The 24,229-nt window shown below is 30.7% G+C and overlaps 1 protein-coding gene across 3 annotated transcripts in view; it reads left to right on the plus strand.

The window, feature by feature from the left end:
• The window catches only part of LOC135133798 (calcitonin gene-related peptide type 1 receptor), a 171,788-nt gene extending 151,130 nt beyond the window's left edge, over positions 1-20,658 (plus strand). For 2 of the 3 annotated variants that reach the window (XM_064062319.1, XM_064062318.1), the window contains exons 8-9: positions 748-962; positions 18,605-20,658. In XM_064062319.1, coding sequence (XP_063918389.1) covers positions 748-962; positions 18,605-18,829 — 440 coding nt within the window. In that variant the 3' untranslated portion in view covers positions 18,830-20,658. Of the gene's footprint in view, positions 1-747; positions 963-18,113; positions 18,214-18,604 lie in introns of those variants that run through there. The other variant, XM_064062320.1, reaches the window with a different exon arrangement.
• Positions 20,659-24,229: the final 3,571 nt, after the last annotated feature.

Genomic DNA, 24,229 nt, shown 5'->3' on the forward strand with positions numbered 1-24,229 from the left:
ATTGCTACCAAACGTTACTCACTGAACTTGATTCCAATTTTAATTTAATTTTATTTCAGCGCCTTTACCATTTTTATGAAAACATTGAATATATTGTCTCAGGGTCATAAATCTTCAGGATTCAAATGTCATGTTTGTGTTATTAGTTCAATTCATGACGTCATCAGAGAAAAAAATCAAAATATGAACCAGTTTATTTCCATAGAAATGCTGATGACATCAAATCAAAAGAACTCTATTAAGATTGTGTTTTCTATTATTTTCTTAAATAAAAATAATATGTGCATTTGAAGCACAATGTGTTTGTGCTCTAGTCACACAAACATCTATTTACACCACTCCTCGACCCTGCAAGCATTCTTTTCCTTATTTGAGTTATAAAATCGACAACCAATGAACACTTTTATAGCCTTTACTTTATGATTGTCTTTATTGCCTCCTCTTTTTACATTTAACGCAGCAGTTTTCGCAATATCTCCGCCGCCATCAAACGAAATTTTTCATTAAATACCCTCCGTGCAGCATTTTCCCCACACTGCACTTGCAGCTCGCCCACAAAAACGCCCACTGACGACCTCTGCAGGAACTTCAGCGTCACGTTTTCTCATATCGTACGCACCATTAAAATTCATTCGATTCCCCAGAAAATCCAATTCCCCATGAAAGTTTCTGTTATTTCCTTATTACCGCAATAACCGGTCGCGCACTTTAATATTAAAAGAATTCACGTGGCTTTTTTCATTTCAGTATTCCTGATCAACGTCCTGCGGGTAATCCTGACCATAATGCATCCGAATTCGGCGAATCCCGCCCCCATGGGAATACGACGAGCAGCCCGTGCAGCACTGATCCTCATTCCGCTGTTTGGACTTCAGCATATTTTAATACCCTTCAGGCCGGATATGTACGACCCGTACGAGCACCTGTACCAGTACGTCACAGTGGTCGTCGTCACATTACAGGTAGGATATTAAATTAAATAAAAACTTTAAATTTTTGTTTTCGATAAAATATGCAGTGTGATAATGAAATTTGTCTGGTGCTATCCATACAAAATTTAATTTTATGTTGTAACACTTAGATCTAATTTTATCTTTCAAGCTGTGACACAGTTTATAACTTTCGATTGTGCTCGGTGTCTTAATGTTTTCTTTGTAGCGGCAGCAAAAGTGACGTCAATTTTTGAATTGGAGTGGTGAGAAGGTGCCAATTAGAAAATGAAAATATTAAAATTAATTATTCGGTTCCGAAAGAGGATTTTTATTATTGGGAAATTTTCCCAAAATTACGAATTTGCACCGTTTTTTGCCGTATTTTCTCAACTGACAAAGAAAGAACGATTTTTTTATCTGAAAAATTGTTATTGTTTCAACAATTGCTATTGTTTTTGTCTTTTTATCTTCTTAATTAACACAGAATGAACAATTCTGGGGTAGAATTGTGGGAGTGAGTAAAAAGCCAATAAAGCTTAATACTGATTTTATTCAAAACAACCTAACTTATTTATACAAAACTAACTATTTACAGCCTATGAGTGGTTCTAAACTAAAGGTAATGAGAGATTTGAAATTGTATTGCGACCCAGTTTCTTGCATGTTCTTTTGTTTCATTACCGCTGCCTTCTTAACGCTGACGATGGTGCTTGTGCGGTGGTCAGTTCTGGTGCTTGCAATTCCATGTTTCAGCGTTCTACATTCTTGTAGTTGATCCTGACCTCCTTATTCGTGACGTAAAGCGGAAGTTTAAATTTTAGAAATTATTGTTTAATTTTAGGAATTAAACACAGAAAAATGCTTTTACATCTAAAACTTGAGGTTCTTTAAACAAATCAAAAAGTATCTGATTTTTTTTTTAATTTTATTTTTATCCCGGCGAATCCACCAATGTTATACAAAAAATAAAAAATACTAAAATAACTATGATTGTGTGTTATTCCTGTTTGAAATTACCTCAAGACCATAAATAAATGTTTATTTTTTCTGTATTATCTCAAATGACAAAGAAATACACGTTTGCACCAAAAAATTGTAGTTATTCAATTATGTCAAAACATTGTTAATTTATCTCAATAACTATTTTTGGTTTGACATTGTCTTTTATATTCAAAAACAGACTTATCCATTTCTAAAATATAATATTTTACGCAAATCCTTTTTAAGAATTTTTGATTTTTAATTTAATTGTTTCCCAGCACATCCGCCATTATTATACGGAAAATAAAAATCAGTACAATACCTGTGAACGTGGGTTGTTTCTGTTGGATGTTTTTTCAATATTACGAATATGTATTTATTTTTTGTCGTATCTTCTCAATTAACACAGAAAAATGCTTTTATATCTAAAACTTGAGGTTCTTTAAATAAATCAAAAAGTAGCAGATTTTTCTAGGTTTCTATTTTTTTTTTGTTTGTCATGTTATTTTATTCATATTTCAAGTTGTTTTGAAGAAGCGTACTACCACTTCGAAAATGTTATATTTGCCGAAGATATTTTTTAAGAATTTTTGAAGTACCCATTTTTTATTTTATTTTTATCCCGGCGCCACCACCAATATTATACAAAAATAAAAAATATTAAAATAACTGTGTGTATGTTATTCCTATTTGAAATTTCCTCAAGATCATAAATAAAAGTTCATTTTTTCCGTATTATCTCAATTGACAAAGAAAAACACGTTTACATCCAAAAAATTGTAGTTATTCAATTATATCAAAACATTGTTGATTTATCTCAATAACTATTCTTTGTTTGACATTGTCTTTTGTTCAAATATCAATGTATTCAAAAACACACATATCCATTTTTAAAATATACTATTTCACGCAAACCTTTTTTAAGAATTTTTTATTTTAATTTAATCCCGGCGCATCCACCATTATTATACGGAAAATATAAATCGATGCAATATCTGTGAAAGTGAGTTGTTGCTATTGGATTTTTTTTTCAAGATTACGATTATATATTTATTTTTGTCGCATCTTCTCAATTAACACAGAAAAAATGCTTTTACATCTAAAACTTGAGGTTCTTTAAACAAATCAAAAAGTAGCAGATTTTTCTGGGTTTTTATTTTTTTTTGTTTGTCATGTTATTTGATTCATTTTTCAGGATGTTTTGAAGAAACGTATGACCACTTCAGAAATATTATATTTGACGTAGATATTTCTTAATAATTTCTGCAACTGTCCATTTAATTTAATGTTTATCCCGGCGCCTCCACCAATTTTATACGAAAATAAAAATTCGTAAAATTCCGGTGAATATGGATTATTCCTGTTTTGAAATGCTCTCAAGATCATGAATAAATGGTTATTTCTGCCATATTTCCTTAATTGACAAAGATAAAACGCTTTCGTATCCAAAAAATTGCAATTTTTCTGACAGATCAAAAAATAGTTGATTTAATATCTATTCTTATTTTTTTATTTGTCATGTTATTTTATTCAAATATCAAGGTATTTAAAAAAACGTATGACCACTTCGCAAACAATATTATATTTGACGTAGATATATCTTAAGTAATTTTGAAATGGCCATTTTTAATTAAATTTTTATCCCGGCGCCCCCACCAATATTATAAAAAAAAATAAACAACTATGAATGTGGATCACTCCTATTCGAAATTTACTCAAGGTAATGAATTAACATTTATTTTTGTTGTATTTGTACAATTGACAAAGAAAAAAAAAGGTTTCATATCCAAAAAATTATAACTGTTTCAAGAGATCAAGAAACAGTTGATTTATCGAAGTCCCTATTTTTGTTTATCATGTTCTTTTATTCAAATGTCAAGATATATAAAGAAATGTATGACCACTTCGAAAACTAAACTATATTTGTTTTAAATATTTCTTAAAAAATTTTCACGTGCCCATTTTTAATTACATTTTTATCCCGGCGCCTCCACCAATTTTATACGAAAATAAAAATTCGTAAAATTCCGGTGAATGTAGATTATTCCTATTTTGAAATTCCCTCAAGGTCATGAATAAATGGTTATTTCTGCAATGTTTCCTCAATTGACAAAGAAAAAACGCTTTTACATTAAAAAAATTGCTATTGTTCCAACAGATCAAAAATAATTGGTTTATCTGGATTCCTATTTTTTTGTTTATCTTGCTATTTTAATCAAATGTCGTACTATTTATAAAAACGTATGACCATTTCGAAAATAATATTATATTTGACGCAGATATATCTTAAGTATTTTTCAAGTGCCCATTTTTAATTAATTTTTTATCCCGGCGCCTCCAGTACTATACAAAAAAATTTTTTTAACAACTATGAATATGGATTATTTCTATTTGAAATTTACTCAAGACAATGATTAAATATTTATTTTTGCAGTATTTGTCCAACTGACAAAGAAAAGATACTTTTATGTCCAAAAAATTAAAGTTGTTTCCAGAGATCAAGAAACAGTTGATTTATCTAAGTTCCTATTTTTTGTTTATTATGTTATTTTGTTCAAATGTCAAGATATATAAAGACATGTATGACCACTTCGAAAAGTAAACAATATTTGTTTTATGTATTTCTTAAAAAATTTTCAAGTGCCAAGTTTTAACTTAATTTTTATCCCGGCGCCTCCACCAATTTTATAAGAACATAAAAATTGGTAAAATTCCGGTGAATGTAGATTATTCCTATTTTGAAATTCCCTCAAGATCATAAATAAATGGTTATTTCTGCCGTATTTCCTCAATTCACAAAGAAAAAACGCTTTTATATTCAAAAAATTGCAATTTTTCCGACAGATAAAAAAATAGTTTATTTAATATTTATTTTTATTTTTTTATTTGTCATGTTATTTTATTCAATGTCAAGGTATTTAAAATAACGTATGACCACTTCGAAAATAATAGTATATTTGACGTAGATATATCTTAAGAATTTTCCAAGTGCCCATTTTTAACTAAATTTTTATCCCGGCGCCTCCAAAAATATTATACAAAAATAAAAAAAAAATTAAACAACTGTGACTGTGGATTATTCCTATTTGACATTTACTCAAGATAATGAATTAATATTTATTTTTGCTGTATTTGTACAATTGACAAAGAAAAAATTGTTTTATATCCAAAAAATTATATTTCAAGAGATCAAGAAACAGTTGATTTATCGAAGTCCCTATTTTTTGTTTATCATGTTATTTTATTCAAATCTCAAGGTATTTAAAGAAATGTATGACTACTTCGAAAACTAAATTATATTTGTTTTATATATTTCTTAAAAAAATTTCAAGTGCCCATTTTTAATTTAATTTTTATCCCGGCGCCTCCACCAATTTTATACGAAAATAAACATTCGTAAAATTTCGGTAAATGTAGATTATTCCTGTTTTGAAATTCCCTCAAGATCATGAAGACATGGTTATTTCTGGCGTATTTCCTCAATTCACAAAGGAAAAACGCTTTTATATTCAAAAAATTACAATTTTTTCGACAGATAAAAAATAGTTGATTTAATATTTATTTTTATTTTTTTATTTGTCATGTTATTTTATTCAAATGTCAAGGTATTTAAAAAAACGTATGACCACTTCGAAAATAATATAATATTTGACGTAGATATATCTTAAGTATTTTTCAAATGCCCATTTTTAATTAAATTTTTTCCCGGCGCCTCCACCAATATTATACAAAAATAAAAAAAATTTAAACAACTGTGAATGTGGATTATTCTTATTTGAAATTTACTCAAGATAATGAATACATGTTTATTTTTGTAGTATTTGTCCAATTGACAAAGAAAAAATAGTTTCATATCCAAAAAATTATAATTGTTTCAAGAGATCAAGAAACAGTTTATTTATCGAAGTCCCTATTTTTTGTTTATAAAACGCTTATATATTCAAAAAATTGCAATTCTTCAGACAGGTGAAAAAATAGTTGATTTAATATTTATTTTTATTTTTTTATTTGTCATGTTGTTTTATTCAAATGTCAAGGTATTTAAAAAAACGTATGACCACTTCGAAAATAATATTATATTTGACGTAGATATATCTTAAGTATTTTTCAAATGCCCATTTTTAATTAAATTTTTATACCGGCACCTCCACCAATATTATACAAAAATAAAAAAATTTAAACAACTGTGAATGTGGATTATTCCTATTTGAAATTTACTCAAGATAATGAATAAATGTTTATTTTTGTAGTATTTGTCCAATTGACAAAGAAAAAATAGTTTCATATCCAAAAAATTATAATTGTTTCAAGAGATCAAGAAACAGTTTATTTATCGAAGTCCCTATTTTTTGTTTATCATGTTATTTTATTCAAATGTCAAGATATTTAAAGACATGTATGACCACTTCGAAAATTAAACTATATTTATTTTATATATTTCTTAAAAAATTTTCAAGTGCCCATTTTTAATTTAATTTTTATCCCGGCGCGTCCACCAATTTTATACGAAAATAAAAATTCGTAAAATTCCGGTGAATGTAGATTATTCCTATTTTGAAATTCCCTCAAAATAATAAATAAATGGTTATTTCTGCCGTATTTCCTCAATTCACAAAGAAAAAACGCTTTTATATTAAAAAAATTGCAATTTTTCCGACAGATAAAAAAATTGTTGATTTAATATTTATTTTTATTTTTTTATTTGTCATGTTATTTTATGCAAATGTCAAGGTATTTAAAAAAAAGTATGACCACTTCGAAAATAATATTATATTTGACGTAGATATACCTTAAGTATTTTTCAAATCCCCATTTTTAATTAAATTTTTATCCCGGCGCCTCCACCAATATTATACGAAAATAAAAATTCGCAAAACTTCGGTGAATGTGGATTATTTCTATTTTGAAATCCCCTCAAGATCATGAATAAATGGTTATTTCTAACATATTTCCTCAATTGACAAAGAAAAACGCTTTTATATCAAAAAAATTGCAATTTTGCCGACAGATCAAAAAATAGGTGATTTATCTAGAATCTAGATTCCTATTTTTTATTTCTCATGTTATTTTATTCAAATGTCAAGGTATTTAAACAAACGTATGACCACTTCGAAAATAATGATACATTTGACGTAGATATTTCTTTTTCAAGTACCTATTTTTAATTTAATTTTTGTCCCGGCGCCTCCACCAATTTTTTACAAAAATAAAAAATTGAAACTCCTGTGAATGGTGGACTAATCCTTTTGAAATTTACTCAAGATAATGAATAAATATTTATTTTTGCAGTATTTTCTGAACTGACAAAGAAGAACGCTTTTATGGCCAAAAATTGGAGTTGTGTCACTAGATAAATAGTTCATTTACTTAGATTCCTATTTTTTATTTGTAATGTTATTTCATTCGGATGCCAAGGTATTTAAAAAACGTATAATCACTCTGAAAATAGTATTATATTTGACGCAGATATAACTTAAGAATTTTTCAAGTCCCCTTTTTTAATAATAATATTTATCCCGGCACTTCCACCAATTTTATAAAAGAAAAAAAATTCGTTAAATACATGGGAATGTGAGTTATTCCTATTTGAAATTTCTTCAAAATCATGAATAAATGTTTATTTCTGCCGTCTTTTCTCAACTGACAAAGAAAAAACGCTTTTACAACCAAAAAATTGTAGTTGTTACAAGAGATCAAAAAATGGTTGATTTAATTAAATCCCTATTTTGTGTTTGTCATGTTATTTTATTCAAACTTCAAGATAATTAAAGAAACATATGACAAGTTTGAAGATATTATATTTGACGCAGATATTTCTTAAGAATTTTTCCAGTGCCCATTTTTGAATTAATTTTTATTCCGGCACCTCCACCTATTTTATATAAGAAAAAAAAATTAGTAAAATACATGGGAATGTGAGTTATTCCTATTTGAAATTTCTTCAAAATCATGAATAAATGTTTATTTTCGTCGTATTTTCTCAACTGACAAAGAAAAAACGCTTTTACAACCAAAAATTGTAGTTGTTTCAAGAGATCAAAAAGTAGTTGATTTAATTAAATCCCTGTTTTGTGTTTGTCTTGTCATTTTATTCAAATTTCAAGATAATTAAACAAACATATGACAACTTTGAAAATATTATATTTGACGGAGTTATTTCTTAACAATTTTTCAAGTGCCCATTTTTAATTTAATTTTTATTCCGCCACCTCCAACAAGATTATACACAAAAAAAATTCTTAAAATGCTCGTAAATAAGAATTATTCCCATTTGAAATTCCCTCAATACAAGGAATAAAAACTTTAGTTGATTTATTTTGATGCCTATTTTTTGTTTGTCATGTTATTTTCTTCAAATGTCAAGATATTTAAAGAAATACACATGACCACTTCGAAAAATTATATTTAACATATATATTTCGTGAGAATTTTTCAAGTGTCCATTTTTAATTTAATTTTTATCCCGGCACCTCCACCATTATTATAAAAGAAATAAAAATTCGTAAAATACATGGGAATGTGTTTTATTCCTATTTGATATTTTTTCAAAATCATGAATAAATGTTTATTTTTGCCGTATTTTTTCAATTGAGAAAGAAAAAACGCTTTTATAACCAAAAAATTGTAGTCGTTTCAAGAGATCAGAAAATAATTTATTTACTTGGATCTATATTTTTTCTTTGCCATATTATTTTATTCCGATTTCAAGATATTTAAAGAAACATTGACAACTTTGCAAATACGTATTATATTTGACATAGTTATTTCTTAAGCATTTTTCAAGTACCCATGTTTAATTTAATTTTTATCCCGGCGCCACCACCAATATTACACAAAAATAAAAATTGTTAAAATGCCCCTGAATAAGAATTATTCCCATTTAAAATTTCCTCAAGATAAGGAATAAAAACTTATTTTTGGCGCATTTTCTCAATATCCAAAAAATTGTAGTTGTGTCACTAGATGAATAGTTGATTTACATAGATGCCTATTTTTTGTTTGCCATGTTATTTTATTCAGATGTCAAGATATTTAAAAAAAATACACATGACTACTTCGAAAAACTATATTAAACGTATATATTTCGTGAGAATTTTTCAAGTGCCCATTTTTAATTTAACTTTTATCCCGGCACCTCCACCATTATTATAAAAGAAATAAAAATTCGTAAAATACATGGGAATATGTTTTATTCCTATTTGAAAATTTTTCAAGATCCTGAATAAATGTTTATTTTTGCCGTATTTTTTCAATTGACAAAGAAAAAACGCTTTTATAACCAAAAAATTGTAGTCGCTTCAAGAGATCAAAAAATAGTTGATTAACTTGGATCCCTATTTTTTGTTTGCCATATTATTTTATTCCGATTTCAAGATATTTAAAGAAACATTGACAACTTTCCATATACGTATTATATTTGACATAGTTATTTCTTAAACATTTTTCAAGTACCCATTTTTAATTTAATTTCTATCCCGGCGCCTCCACCAATATTATACAAAAAATAAAAATTCTTAAAATGCGCGTGAATGAGAATTATTCCCATTTGAAATTTCTTCAAGATAAGGAATAAAAACTTATTTTTAGCGCATTTTCTTAATATCCAAAAAATTGTAGTTGTGTCACTAGATAAATAGTTGATTTACTTAGATGCCTATTTTTTGTTTGTCATGTTATTTTATTCAGATGTCAAGATATTTAAAAAAAATACACATGACCACTTCGAAAAATTATATTTAACGTATACATTTCATGCGAATTTTTCAAGTGCCCATTTTTAATTAATAATTTTTATCCCGGCACCTCCACCATTATTATAAAAGAAATAAAAATTCGTAAAATACATGGGAATGTGTTTTATTCCTATTTGAAAATTTTTCAAGATCCTGAATAAATGTTTATTTTTGCCGTATTTTTTCAATTGACAAAGAAAAAATGCTTTTATAACCAAAAAATTGTAGTCGTTTCAAGAGATCAAAAAATAGTTGATTAACTTGGATCCCTATTTTTTGTTTGCCATATTATTTTATTCCGATTTCAAGATATTTAAAGAAACATTGACAACTTTGCAAATACCTATTATATTTGACATAGTTATTTCTTAAGCATTTTTCAAGTACCCATTTTTAATTTAATTTCTATCCCGGCGCCTCCACCAATATTATACAAAAAATAAAAATTCTTAAAATGCGCGTGAATGAGAATTATTCCCATTTGAAATTTCTTCAAGATAAGGAATAAAAACTTATTTTTAGCGCATTTTCTGAAAATCCAAAAAATTGTAGTTGTGTCACTAGATAAATAGTTGATTTACTTAGATGCCTATTTTTTGTTTGTCATGTTATTTTATTCAGATGTCAAGATATTTAAAAAAAATACACATGACCACCTCGAAAAATTATATTTAAGGTAAATATTTCGTGAGAATTTTTCAAGTGCCCATTTTTAATTTAATTTTTATCTCGGCACCTCCACCAATTTTATAGAAGAAATAAAAATTCGTAAAATACAAGCGAATGTGGGTTATTCCTAATTGAAATTTCTTCAAAATCATGAATAAATGTTTGTTTTTGCCGTATTTTCTCAATTGACAAAGAAAAAACGCTTTTACAACCAAAAAATTGTAGCTGTTTCAAGAGATCAAAAAATGGTTGATTGAATTAAATCCCTATTTTGTGTTTGTCATGTTATTTTATTCAAATTTCAAGATAATTAAAGAAACATATGACAACTTTGAAAATTTTATATGTGACGCAGATATTTCTTAAGAATTTTTCAAGGGCCCATTTTTAATATAATTTGTATCCCCGCGCCTCCACCAATATTATTCAAAAATAAAAATTCGTAAAATACCAATGAATATGGATTATTTCTATTTGAAATTCTTTCAAGATAATGAGTAAATGTTTATTTTTGCCACATTTTCTCTATTGACAAAGAAAAAACGTTGTTATTTCCAAAAAATTGTAGTTGTTTCAACAGAAGAAGACATTTATCCAGGTTTCTATTTTTTGTTTATCATGTTATAAAAAAATGTCAATATATTTAAAGAAACCTATAACTCTTCTATGAAATAATATTTGACTATTATCCAAAAAAATGAATGTTGGTTTAATTGGCCCAAAAATGTCTCATTTACCTCAATTTCCGTTTTTATTTACCTTGTTATTGTGGTCAGACACCAAGATCCTCAGACCCCTACTAAAATATAGGGGTAATATTTTTTCTTGACAAAACGAGACGTCATTGCGTTACCTCGACACTAAGTTAATCAAGTTACGATCTACGAATATTATTTGCGTGTTTTGATCACCACCCTAATCAAATTTTGTACCAAAATATTCTCCGCCAGTTCGAATTTTAAAATTGTATTATCGATAATTCTGTTGATTCGCCGAATAAAAATTCACAGTATGTCCCAGACAACGAAATGTGTTTGGAGTTATACATAAAAAAATGTAATCTTGTATTGTGTGTTGCAGAACTTCGCTCGATCTAATTTTATCTCTCAAGCTGTGACACGCTCTATAACTTTCGATTCTATTCGACTCGTTAAAGTTTTCTTTGTTGCGCTGCGCCAGCAAGAAGTCAAGTTTCAGTCAATTTAAACTTGAAGTTTAAGAAGTCGTTAATTAGAAAGTTGTGGGGAAAGTTGGCACGACGCTATGAAGCGTTATAAATATAACTGCGATTTTATGCACACTGTTAGTGTACACTTTAGGCTATAAATAAAAAGGAAAGAGCTTACCGGAGACTAATCGGATTATTCCGGCTTTAAAAAGGTGTCGTTCAGATAAAAGCGATTTAAAACTTTAGAAAGCAATTTCTTTGGACGACGTTTGAGAGAAAGCTTGAACTTGATTAAGGGTTTAAGCTGTTTTAGGCTGGAAATTGTTATATTTACACTTAAAGAAAAGTTTAGATATAATTTCACGGTGTAAGTTTGAGGACTGCTGTCGTGTTTCGTTCTTCACGAACTGACAAATTTTACAATTTGGCGAATTTATTGTGATGAGGATTTGTTAGTGAGGAATCATATTTCATATGGTGCGTAAATTCTACTTCTAAACTTAATTTAACTCAGTTTTCGGTTTAAACTTGCACGTCGAACGTAGGCGGAACAGAGTTCAATTATGTTATCCTTGAAATGTTTCAGTGTGGCGGTCCGGAAACTCATTACATCGAAGATATATTTAAATCCGGAATAAAATTGTTTATTATTCGGCACTGCACAAATCCAAGTACAGGAAATGTAAAAAAAATTACACAAAAACAGAGTCCAAAGTTCAATTTGTTGAAGCGAAACTAATATAAGGATAGATTTAAGAAACGATGTCATAAATTCAACATGACTCCGTCTAATAAGATTCGTGTTTGGAGTGGTGGTGGTTCTTTTATTTTAAATATTTTTTTGTGTAACAAATCTACCTCCACTGATAAACCTTCACATTTTCGTAATCGTCACCCGCAGATTTTTTGTCTTTGGAAAACGACGACGTTTAATTTCCTTCAAATTAATAGAGAAAAGCTTGATGGTTGGGACTATCTGGAGAATATCCTGCTCCTGCTGCTTCCAATCGTTTTATGTGTGCCACCATACGTTTTTCATGCTCTGCGACCCCCGCCCCAAAGGGCCTTTTCTCTTTGCTCTCACTAAACGTCGTTTCGGTGTTCTTGATGGCACGCCGTACACTTTGCTGGCCTCATTGATACCCATTTCAATTCAATTTGCAATGGTTTTTCGCGCCAAGGCGCATTACTCGTTTTACGCTGACGTCATTTGCGAATCAGTGATGCCAACTACACGGAGCAGTTCGCGGTTTATTGCAAGTCGTAAAATTTTCCTGAAAAACTTCAACGGTAATTGCAGCGACTGCGAAATGGTGTGCCCTAGGCCACTTCGGCACGAAATTCTGCGCCAGCAAATGTTATTAGTGGCGTTAGGCATACATGATATACACATACGGTTTTTTTACTCGTGCAAATTTGCACACAGATTTTTTTGAGTCCGACTGTTGTTATGTCATAGATGTGGATAAGATTTTTTAACGTGCTTAATTCCTCATTAAAATTAAACTAACAAAGAAAAAAAATCAAAAAGTGGTCTATTAAAGTTTACTATGATCCATTTTTTTATTTTTCAGTGAATTATATACAATTGTCATAAAAAAAATTTAAATTAGTGAATTTTATTATTTTTTAACTACAAGGGAAGTAACTTTAGACCAATTTTGCCATTTTTCTGGATATACGTAACAATCTTTGTATTTTTTTTTTTAACATATGGACACAGTTTTCTTTTCATAAGAATCTGAAAAATATGTTTCAAGGTATAAATTTGTAGAGAAATGTGGCGGATAAAATTTACCATGTTAAATATGTTTTCAGTTTCTTGTTGTGAAGAAAAGACTATGTATATTAAGAAGAAAAAAATCAAAACATAAGTATTACCTCAATTGTGACGATTTTTTTTGTTCGTCGTTAGTTAATCATGTGAAATATGTTCTACAGCGACGGTGTCGCTCAAAGAAAAGTATATGAAGTGAGTAAAAAAAAGCCATAGATAAGCCCCACCCATCCCTCTAGATCTCAATCATGATGAATTTTCCATTCGTTGTTACACTGAGGGGCGGAGCGTAATTGCAAAATCCATTTTTCCTGTTTTAAAACATGTTTTAAGTTTCTTGTTGCGAAAAGATGAAGACCACGAATATTAAGGAAAACAGGCAAAATATAAGCCCCGCCCACCCACCCTCTCGCAATTGTGACGACTTTTCTTATTCATCGTGAGCCAAAAGGGTGAATTTTAAAATCTTTATCTCTCTCAAGAAATTATCATGTAAAACATGTTTTTGAGTATCCTGTAGTTTAAAGAATACCATATATATTAAGTAAAAAATAAAGCCAAGGGTTTTTTTTATACATTTTGATTTCCAAAAATTATTTTCGTCTTCATTTCCTGGAAGATTGCCACCTTTTTTCCACAGTTTACAATATGAAATTTAACATTTTATTTTTAATTTCAATTTTCACAACAAATAACACCATTACAATTCACATGGCGGTGGATAGGTAAAGTTTAAATTTTGTCTTTTTTCTGGATATACGAAACAATCTTTTCAAGACAATATACATATTTAAGACGTTTAAAATGGTAAATGTTTCGGGAAACATCGACTTCACAATTAAGCTCCGCCCCTCGCTCTCACAACGAATGAAAAATTCATCACTACTGAGATTGGGACGGGTGGGTGGGGTTTATTTTTTTACTTTCATGTTACTTAAAAACATGTTTCACATGGTAGTTTCTTGTAGAGAAATGAGCATTTTGCAATAAACTCCGCCCTTCGGCTCACAACGAATAAAAACCTTAGCACAATTGAGACGAGGGCGAGTGGGCCGGCTTTGTATTTTGCCTTTTTGTCTTAATATATGTACGTATTTTTCTTTTCAGGACAAGAAACTGAAAACGTGATTAGAAAGGTTAATTTGTAGAGAAATGAGGGGGCTAAAATTTATCATATTAAACGTGTTTTCAGTTTCTTGTTGTGAAGAAAACACTATGTATATTAAGAAGAAAACAGTAGAAAACATAAGCCCCACCCACCCACCCTATCTCAATTGTGACGATTTTTCTTTGTTCGTCGTGAGTCAGTGGAGGTGGAGCTTAATTGCAAAATCGGCCCTTTTCTACACGAATTACCATGTGAAACGTAATCTTCAGTGATGGTGCTCAAAGAGAAGCATATGTAGGAAGTAAAAAAAAGCCGAAGATAAGCCCCACCCATCTCTGGATCTCAATTGTGATTAATTTTCCATTCGTTGTCAGACTAAGGGGCGGAGCGTAATTCCAAAATCCATATTTCATGTTTTAAACATGTGTTAAATTTCTTCTTGCGAAAAGAAGACTACAAATATTACGAAAAAAAAGGCAAAATATAAGCCCCGCCCACCCACCCTATCTTAATTGTAATGACTTTTTTTAGTCATCGTGAGTCAGGAGGGTGGAGCTTAAAAATCCTTAATTCTCTACAAGACCTTATCATGTAAAACATATTTTTAAGTATCGTATTGTTTAAAGAATATCATGTATATTAAGTAAAAAGTAAAGCCAAAGAGTAAGTTCACCCATCTCCAAAAAAACAATATTAATAATAAACTTTCATAAATTCATGGGTAAAAGATTATCTTAAGCTTATTTTAAATAACGAAAACGTTTTTCTGAATCTTAGGGAGCTTTAGAGTTTTTTCTACTAATTTTAAAGAATTTTATGAAGCTGTAATGTTCATTTTTAAGAATGGGAAAGAATTTTGAGGCCACCTAGTGTGGGCTTTAAAGGATGTGAAAGAATCTTGGGATTCTTATGTTTTGTTTGCAAAAGAGTATTTTTTTGGAGTCAACTCATCGAAGTCTATATCCCAGATTTTTTTGTGGATTTTTAGACAACCTTTTAAAAACATCAATTTCTTCAATATGAATTTTTTTACCAGTTTTCGAATAATTTCTAAAATTAAAGAGTTTTTTTTTATATATTTTGATTACCAGAAATTATTTTCGGCTTCATCTTCTGGAAAATTGCCCCCATTTTTCCACAATTTACAACATGAAATATAACAATTTTTTAGAAATTCAATTGAGATCGCGGTTGGTAGGCGGAGCTTAAATTTTATCTTTTTTCTGGATATAAGCAACAATCTTTTCACGACAACATATTTAAAACGTTTAAAACGGTAATTTTTTTCGAGAAACATCGATTTTGCAACTAAGCTCCGCCCCTCGGCCTGACAACGAATGAAAAATTCATCACAAATGAGATTGGGGCGGGTGGGTGGGGCTTATTTTTTGACTTTTTTTTTCTTGACATATATATTTTCCTTTCAAGAACATGTTACTGAAAAACATGTTTCACATGGTAGTTTCTTGAAGAGAAATAAGCATTTTGCCATAAACTCCGCCCTTCGACTCAGAACGAATAAAAACGTGATCACAATTGAGATGAGGGCGGATGAGCGGGGTTTGTAGTTTTACTTTTTTTCTTAATATATCTATAGTTTTCTATTACGATAAGAAACTGAAAACATGTTTAAAAGGGTAAAATTGCAGAGAAGTGTCGCGGATAAAAATTACCATTTTAAACATGTTTTCAGTTTTTTGTTGTGAAGAAAAGACTGTACATTAAGAAGAACAAGATGTATAACATAAGCCCCACCCACCTACCCTATCTCAGTTGTAACGGTTTTTCTTTGTTCGTCGTTAGTCAGAGGAGGCGGAGCTTAATTACAAAATACGTATTTTCTACACGAATTACCACGTGAAATATTTTGCTCAAAGAAAACTACAAGTAGTAAGTAAAAAAAAACAAATATAAGCCCCACCCGTCCCTGTGGATCTCAATCGTGATGAATTTTCCATTCGTTGTCAGACAGAGGGGCGGAGCGTAATTGCAAAATCCATATTTCCTATTTTAAACATACATGTTATAAGTTTCTTGTTTCATTATGATGTAAAACATGATTTTGAGTATCGTGTTCAAAGAATACCATGTATGTTAAGTAAAAAATTAAGCCAAAGATTAAGCGCCACCCATACCCATCTCCACAAAAAAACTAATAAACTTTAATAAATTCTTGGATAAAAGATTATCTGAACTTATTTTAACCTTCTTTGGAATTCTTTGTGTGGGTTTAAAACAATTTTGGCAATTTACGAGCTCTTTGTTAAGTTTTTTGTAATAATTTGAAAGAATCCTGGGCCCCCTTAGAGTAGTTTTTAAAGAAAGTGAAAGAATCTTGAGAGCCTTTGTGTTTTGTTTATAAAAGTGTTTGTAAAAATTTTGGGGACCTTCAATTTTGTTTTTTTTTTTTTAATTTGAAAGAACTTTAGGAACCTGTAGTGAAATAATCTTGGAAAACTTCAGTCGTTTTTAAGAATTTTATGAAGCTTTAACGTCTTTTTTTAAGAATGTGAAAGAATTTTTGAAGCCTATGTTACAATATTTTTAAGTTTAATAGAATCTCAAAGGCCACTGTATATTTTTTTTATGTAAAAGAATCTTTGAAATCTATTGTGAGGGTTTGAAACATTCTATGAGATCACTAATTACTTTTTGATTGAAAAAGTTTGAAAGAATTTTAAAAACTTGTCTTTTTTTCAATTTTTTGTTTTCTGGAGCAATTTGAAAGAATTCAAGGTCCCTAGTATGTTTTTAAAGAATGTAAAAGAATCTTGAGGGATATTTATATATTTTGTTTATAAAAGAGTTTAAAACAATTTTAGGGAACTTTAATCCTTTTTTTTAAGAATGTGGAAGCATTTTTGAGGGAGTTTGATAGAATCTCAAAGGCCTTTTGTTTTAGTATAAAAAATCTTTGAAATCCCTTGTTGGAGTTTGAAACCATGTTGGAGACTGTTGGTCACTTATTTATTAAAAAAGTTTGAAAGCATTTTAGAAGCCTCTTGTGTGTTTTTTTTTTTTTGTACCAATTTAAAAAAATCTTGCAAGCCTCAGGTTTTTTGGTTTCTGGAAGAATTTGGACAAATCTTAAGGAACTTAATTTTTTTTTTTAACAATTTTATGAATATGTAGTGTCTTTTTTTTTAATGTGAAAGAATTTTTGGGGCTTCATTTACAATGTTTTTGGAGGATTTTAAGAGTATCTCAAAGACCTTTATATCTTTTTTTAATATAAAGAATCAATTTTGCAATTTTGGGCACGGCTTGTCGCTTTTTTATTGAAAAAGTTTAAATGAATTTTAGGAATCTCTTGTGTCCTTGTTATACTAAGAATCTTAGTTTCTCTTGAAAGAATTTATGGGGTCTCTTGAAATTTGCTTTTGGAGGAATTCGAAATATGTTTGAAGGCTTCTGTTGTTTTGTCTTTGTTGGAGTCCCTATATGAATGTATTTTCAAGGTTCATTTATTTTTGAAACAGTATCGAACAATCTTACGGAGATTTTAGTTTCGTGTTTTTAAAATTTATAAACCTTAATGTACCCTAGTGTATTTTCTTTAAATAATGTGACAACTAACTCTTCGAAGAATCTGGTGCTATATTTTGGAAAAGTTTCAAAAAATCTTGGAGATCCGTACTCTCTCTGAGAAAAGTCCCCAAAAATGAGACAAGCGCACCAATATTGTAACAAAAACGTAACAAAACCTCTCCACAACAATCCGCTACATAGAAAACTTCTTTTCCAGGGCTTGTGCGTGTCTTGCTTCTTCTGCTTCGCCAACCAAGAGGTCCATCAAGCCATCCGCGCTTCCATGCACCTGGGGATTTAAGTTCCGTTTTTCTAAGATACCCTAATGTATATTCATAAAACAAAAATAAATAACTCCTCGAGGAATCTAGTGTTGTATTTTGGAAGAGTTTCAAAAAATCTCGAAAATCCGTATTCTCTCTTTTCTCAAAGAGCAAATCTTAGTTTTTTACTTTTGATAAGAATCAGGCGGGTCCCCACGTGTCTTATTTTTAAAGAGTTTTGATGAATCCTATGTCTTTTTTTAAGAATGTGAAACAATGTTCATGCTTTTTAAGAATTTGAAAAAACTCGGGGATTATCATGTTTTATTTTTGAAACAAAAACTGAAAAAAATCGCCAAAAATGTGACAAGCGCACCAATATTGTAACAAAAACGTAACAAAACCCCTCGACAACAATCTGCTACATATAAAACTTCTTTTCCAGGGCTTGTGCGTGTCTTGCCTCTTCTGCTTCGCCAACCAAGACGTCCACCAAGCCATCCGCGCTTTCATGCACCGCAGAATCTACCGGACGACCCGCTGGAGCAACTACCATTACACCGGGGCGGTGGACAGCGCAGGGGTGTACGTCGTCAACGGCAGCAGCAACTGCAACAATGTGGGCCTGCTGTCACTAAAAAGGAAATCCACAACAACGGTCAAACTGTAAGGATTTTCTCGGCGCCCCGCCGAGTCCTGCTCACTGCGAAAAGCGACAACTGGATTGTTCGCTGTTCGTATTTATTTTCGGAGTTGCGCGGGAGCTTGACGGTTAAAAATGACAAACATTAGTATGGAGACGACCCTAAAAAGTCGACAGTCGATTTTCGGTTTAATACCCATAAATTTTAGCGGACAGCCGCATTTTTTATGCGGTATGGTTGCGGTTGCAGCGATTCCGGGCGAGGCTGGAGCAGGGCCGGCACAGGTTTATATGGTGAATATTAAATGAGTACATTCCACTGTGAAACGTGACTTAGGCGGTATTAAAAATGGAAATAAACTGTTAAATAAGCGAGTTCGGGCCGGCCGGAAATTTGCCCAGTGGACTTTTTTCGAGGTGGTGACAAAATGAAATCTTTTTTTAGTGGGGTGACGCTGCGAGATTTTTAGTCTTTATGGGGCTGACAAAAAAATAGGTTTTTGGGTGTTGCTCAGTGTAATTAAATTAATTCTAATAGTTATAAAAAAGGCTCGGATTTTATGCATAAAAATTCAAACGAAATTAAGTATGTGAGAAAATACTGTTTACAGAGTATTTGATTTTAGCTATAATTTTTATCTAACCAATTAATTGTTTTTCAAAATTTTCCATTAAAAATTATTCGCGATTGTCACACAACACATGTTTCATTGGAGCAAATATTAAATTCTCTATTATTGAGATAAATTTTACTCACAAGCGACAAGGTATTAAAACCTGCATTTTTTTCTAAAACAGACTTGAATTTCTGAAAAACTTTACGACACAATAACACGTTGGTAAACGGAGAAAGATAAGCGGCCTCGTGGTCTAGTGGTCGAGGCGCCCGCCCGACAAGTGGGAGACGTTGGGTTCGATTCCCACCGGGGCAGCAACATTTTTCTTCGTTTACCTTCAACTTCTTTACCTATTTTACCTTGAGCATTGGATAGTTTTTTAAAACAATCTGTTTCTAGCTATTTTAGATTCTTTAATAGAAGTAACATCATCTGACAGCTCATTAACAAAATTCTTAACCGCACTGTAGTTTTTGGTATAAAATACAATTGCGTTCAATCCTTTTTCCCACCTAGTTACAACAGGTTATGGAGACGGGGGTAAATTAAACAATGCATTTCGGCAAAATTGCACTCTCAAACGAGTTTCAACAAAAAGTTTTTTACATTATTTATTATTAGCATGATTTTAAAGTGTCTGTAAGGTTTCAGAACAACCAGATTCGTATTTTCGAAAAATGTTTGCAACATTTTCTTTTTTCTTTCGTAGAAATATAGATGTCCAAGGTAAAAATAAAAACGGATTAAGTAGTAAACCATAAATATAGAAATGAGCATATTATTTTACATAATTTAAACAGGATTCTTACTTAGCAAAATTTTGAGATGACGTCATCAGATTGTTGATGCGATGTACAAACAAATTCTGGTTGGCGTTTAATTATTACCTGATTGATAATCTTAAAGAAGATCCAAAATGCCACAACCATCGGTTTAGCACTTTAGGTGTCTAACAACATCGCTAAAAGCAGTAAATTTTGTGTACTTTTTTAAAAAATGAAGAAAAGTGTATGTACGTATTTTAGCAAATTTGGATTTTGTGAAAAACTTTTGACTATTCTGTTTAAAGTTCATAAAAAAAAAGGATCAAAAATAGAAAAAATGAATGAAAATGGGGCAGTATCACGCAGCAAATAATGTAAAATGTTTTATTTTAGAAAACATTACCAAATTCTTCTGGAAATCTACCTTAGAACTTATAGTTGAATATCTATTTTTCCTGTAACTGATTAAAACCATAGCGGATTCATAAACTACAAGAATAGAAATATGTTATTATCTATCAGATTTAAAAATTTAAATATTTCACTAATGAATAAACTAAAAAAAACATAAGACATCTTTATAAATTATAAACAGAGACAAAACCAACAAAATAAAAATCCATCAAAGCATAACCAACGAAACACTAGAGAAGATGTTCAAAATTGTAAAGTCGTAATGTTTCCAAAATTTGATCATTTTTTGTAAAAGTTAGTCATGATTCATGAGTACTTGCTAGGATAAAACTGATTTTGGCAAATCACATACCCTCTAAGAAAAGAGAGGGTGGGTGGGCGGGGCTAGTATTCTGGTAAGATAAGACTGATTTTGGCAAGTACCATACCCTCTAACAAAGGAGAGGGTGGGTGGGCGGGGCTGCCACCTACTAAAATAAGATCGATGTTGACAAATCACATATCTTCTAAGAGTAGAGAGGGTGGGTGGGCGGGACTAGTACCTTGTAAGATAAGGCTGATTTTGGCAAATGAAATTCAATTCTCAATTGTGGTGAATTTTTCAGTCGTTAGATCGAGGGCGGGGCTTAATTGCAAGATCCATATTTGTCTACAAGAATTTACCATTTTATACATGTTTTAAGTTTCTTGTTCCGAAAAGACGACTCCGTACATTAAGACAAAAGGCAAAATGCCACCCGCCCTATCTCAATTGTGATCATGTTTTTGAGTATCATGTTATTCAAAGAATATTATATATATTAAGAAAAAATTAAAGCCAAAGATTAAGCCCCACCCATACCTACTCTGATCTAAACAGTAATGAAGTTTTCATTCGTTGACGGACATAGGGACGACGCCTAATGCATGTTTTCTTACAAAAACTGACTATTTTAAATGTGTCTTAAGTTTCTAAGAATAAAAAAAAAATCATTACAATTAAGATAGGGTGGGTGGGTGGGGTTTATATTTTGGTTGTTTGTTTTAATATGTGTAGACTTCTTTTCGCAACATGAAACCTAAAACATATTTAAAATCGAAACTTTGTATAAAGAAACATTAGGCTCCGCCCCATATTTGCAAAATCCATATTTTCTTGCAAAAATGTACCATTTTAATCATGTTTTAAGTTTCTTATTGTGAAAAGACGGCTATGTATATTAAGAATAAGAGGCAAAATATAAGCCCCGCCCACCCACCCTGTCTCGATTCTGATGATTTTTTTTATTCATCGTTAGCAGAGGGGCGGAGCTTAATTGTAAAATCTTTATTTTTTCACGAGAAATTACCAGGCGAAATATGTTCTTAAATAATCGTGTCATACAAAGAAAACTAAATGTATGCCCCACCCATCCGTCTCGATCTCAATCGTTATGAATTTTTCATTCGTTGGCAGACCGAGGGGCGGAGCGTAATTGAAAAATCGATATTTCTTTATACAAATTTTCCGTTTTAAACATGTTTTAAGTTTTACTTATTCCAAATAGTGTTTAAACTAAATTTTGCAAACTCTTATTACTTACAAAATTCTAAACTCTTCAGTTGGAAAGATCAAAAAATCACAAATTGTATTAAACTCGATTAAAATTTCGTGCAAAAACTTAGATCAAATTGTTTTTTTCTTAACCACCCGGTTTACAGATTTTTGACACTGGAATAGAAATTGTATTGTTTATTTTTTTTTTTTTAATTTAATAGTAATTTTGCCTACGTCTTTTGTGTTGAGCTATTTGGTAAAAACCAAGCTGTGTAGTGTAGAAACTCGTTTTGAATTGACTAATTGTTGTAAATTCAAACTTTGGAATGCATATTTCTATAGTTACTACAGAAGAACTGAAAAAATATTTCCATTTGTGTCGTCAAAAATGTATGAATGCTGAAACAATAATATGACCCAAAAACATTTTTTTTTTGCAAACAATCCTACCCTTAGTTACCGTTCAGGGAGGATTTAGATATTTCCTTAGACATATTTACCATTTTAAACATGTTTTAAGTTCATTGTTGTGAAAAAATGACTACACATATTGATAAAAAGAGGCAAAATGTAGCCCCGCCCACCCACCCTATCTCAATTGTGATGATTTTTTTATTCGTCATGACCCAAGGGGGTGGAGCTTAACTGTAAAATTCTTATTTCTCTACGAGAAATTAAAAACATGTTTTTGAGTATCGTGTAGTTCGAAGAAGACTGTGTATTTTAAGAAAAAAATAAAGCCAAAGATTAGGTCCCACCCATATCTGCCTCCATATCAATTCTCAAATGTGATGCATTTTTCATTCGTTGTCAGATCGAGGGCGGGGCTTAATTGCAAGAGTCGTACTTGTCTACAAGAATTTACCATTTTAAACATGTTTAAATTTCGTGTTCTGAAAAGACGACTACGTACATTAAGACAAAAGACAAAATATTAGTCCCGCCCACCCGCCCTATCTCGACTGTGATGATTTTTTTTTATTGTCGAGAGTCAAAGGAGCGGAATTTAATTACGAAATCATTATTATTTCTCTACAAGAAATTACTGTGTTCGACTTGTTTTGGGTATCATGTTATTCAAAAAATACTATGTAATAATAGTAATGAAGTTTTCATTCGTTGGCAGACATAGGGGCGATGCCAAATTGGAAAATCCATGTTTTCTTACAAAAATTGACCATTTTAAATGTATTTTAAGTTTCTAAGAAAAAAAATCATCACAATTGAGATAGGGTGGGTGGGTGGGGTTTATATATATTTTTTTGTTAATATACATAGCATTCTTTAAACAGTACGATACTCAAAAACATGTTTTTAATTTATCGTAAAAAAAAATAAATATTTTGCAGTTAAGCTCCATCCCCTTGATTCACTGCGAATAAAAAAAATCATCACAATTGAGATAGGGCGGGTGGGCGGGCTTATATTTTGCCTTTTTGTTTTAATATGTGTGTACTTCTTTTCACAACATGAAACTTAAAACATGTTTAAAATGAAAAATTTGTATAAAGAAATATTGATTTTGCCATTAGGCTCCGCCCCATAATTACAAAATCCATATTTTCTTGCAAAAATGTACCATTTTAATCATGTTTTAAGTTTCTTATTGTGAAAAGACGACTATGTATATTAAGAAAACGAGGCAAAATATAAGCCCCGCCCACCCACCCTATCTCGATTCTAATGATTTTTTTTATTTATCGTAAGCAGAGGGGCTGAGCTTAATTGTAAAATCCTTATTCTTTTACGAAAAATTACCAGGTGAAATATGTTCTTACGTCATCGTATTATACAAAGAAAACTAAATGTATGCCCCACCCATCCGTCTCGATCTCAATCGTGATGAATTTTTCATTCGTTGGCAGACCGAGGGGCGGAGCGTAATTGAAAAATCCATATTTCTGTATGCAAATTTTCCATTTTAAACATGTTTTAAGTTTCATGTTGTAAAAAGAGGTCTACACATATTAAAACAAAAAGGCAAAATGAGCCAAGAGGGCGGAGCATAATTGCAAAATCTGTACTTCTCTACAAGAGATAAAAGGCGTGTTTTTTAGTATCGTGTTGTCTAAGCGTGGGCGGATCTAGTACTGCTACGACAAGAGTGAGTTTGGCA

Source organism: Zophobas morio, unplaced genomic scaffold (assembly GCF_036711695.1).
Source record: "Zophobas morio isolate AGI-343-1 ecotype UQ-CSIRO unplaced genomic scaffold, CSIRO_AGI_Zmor_V1 ptg000022l, whole genome shotgun sequence".
Classification (NCBI taxonomy): Eukaryota; Metazoa; Arthropoda; class Insecta; order Coleoptera; family Tenebrionidae; genus Zophobas; species Zophobas morio.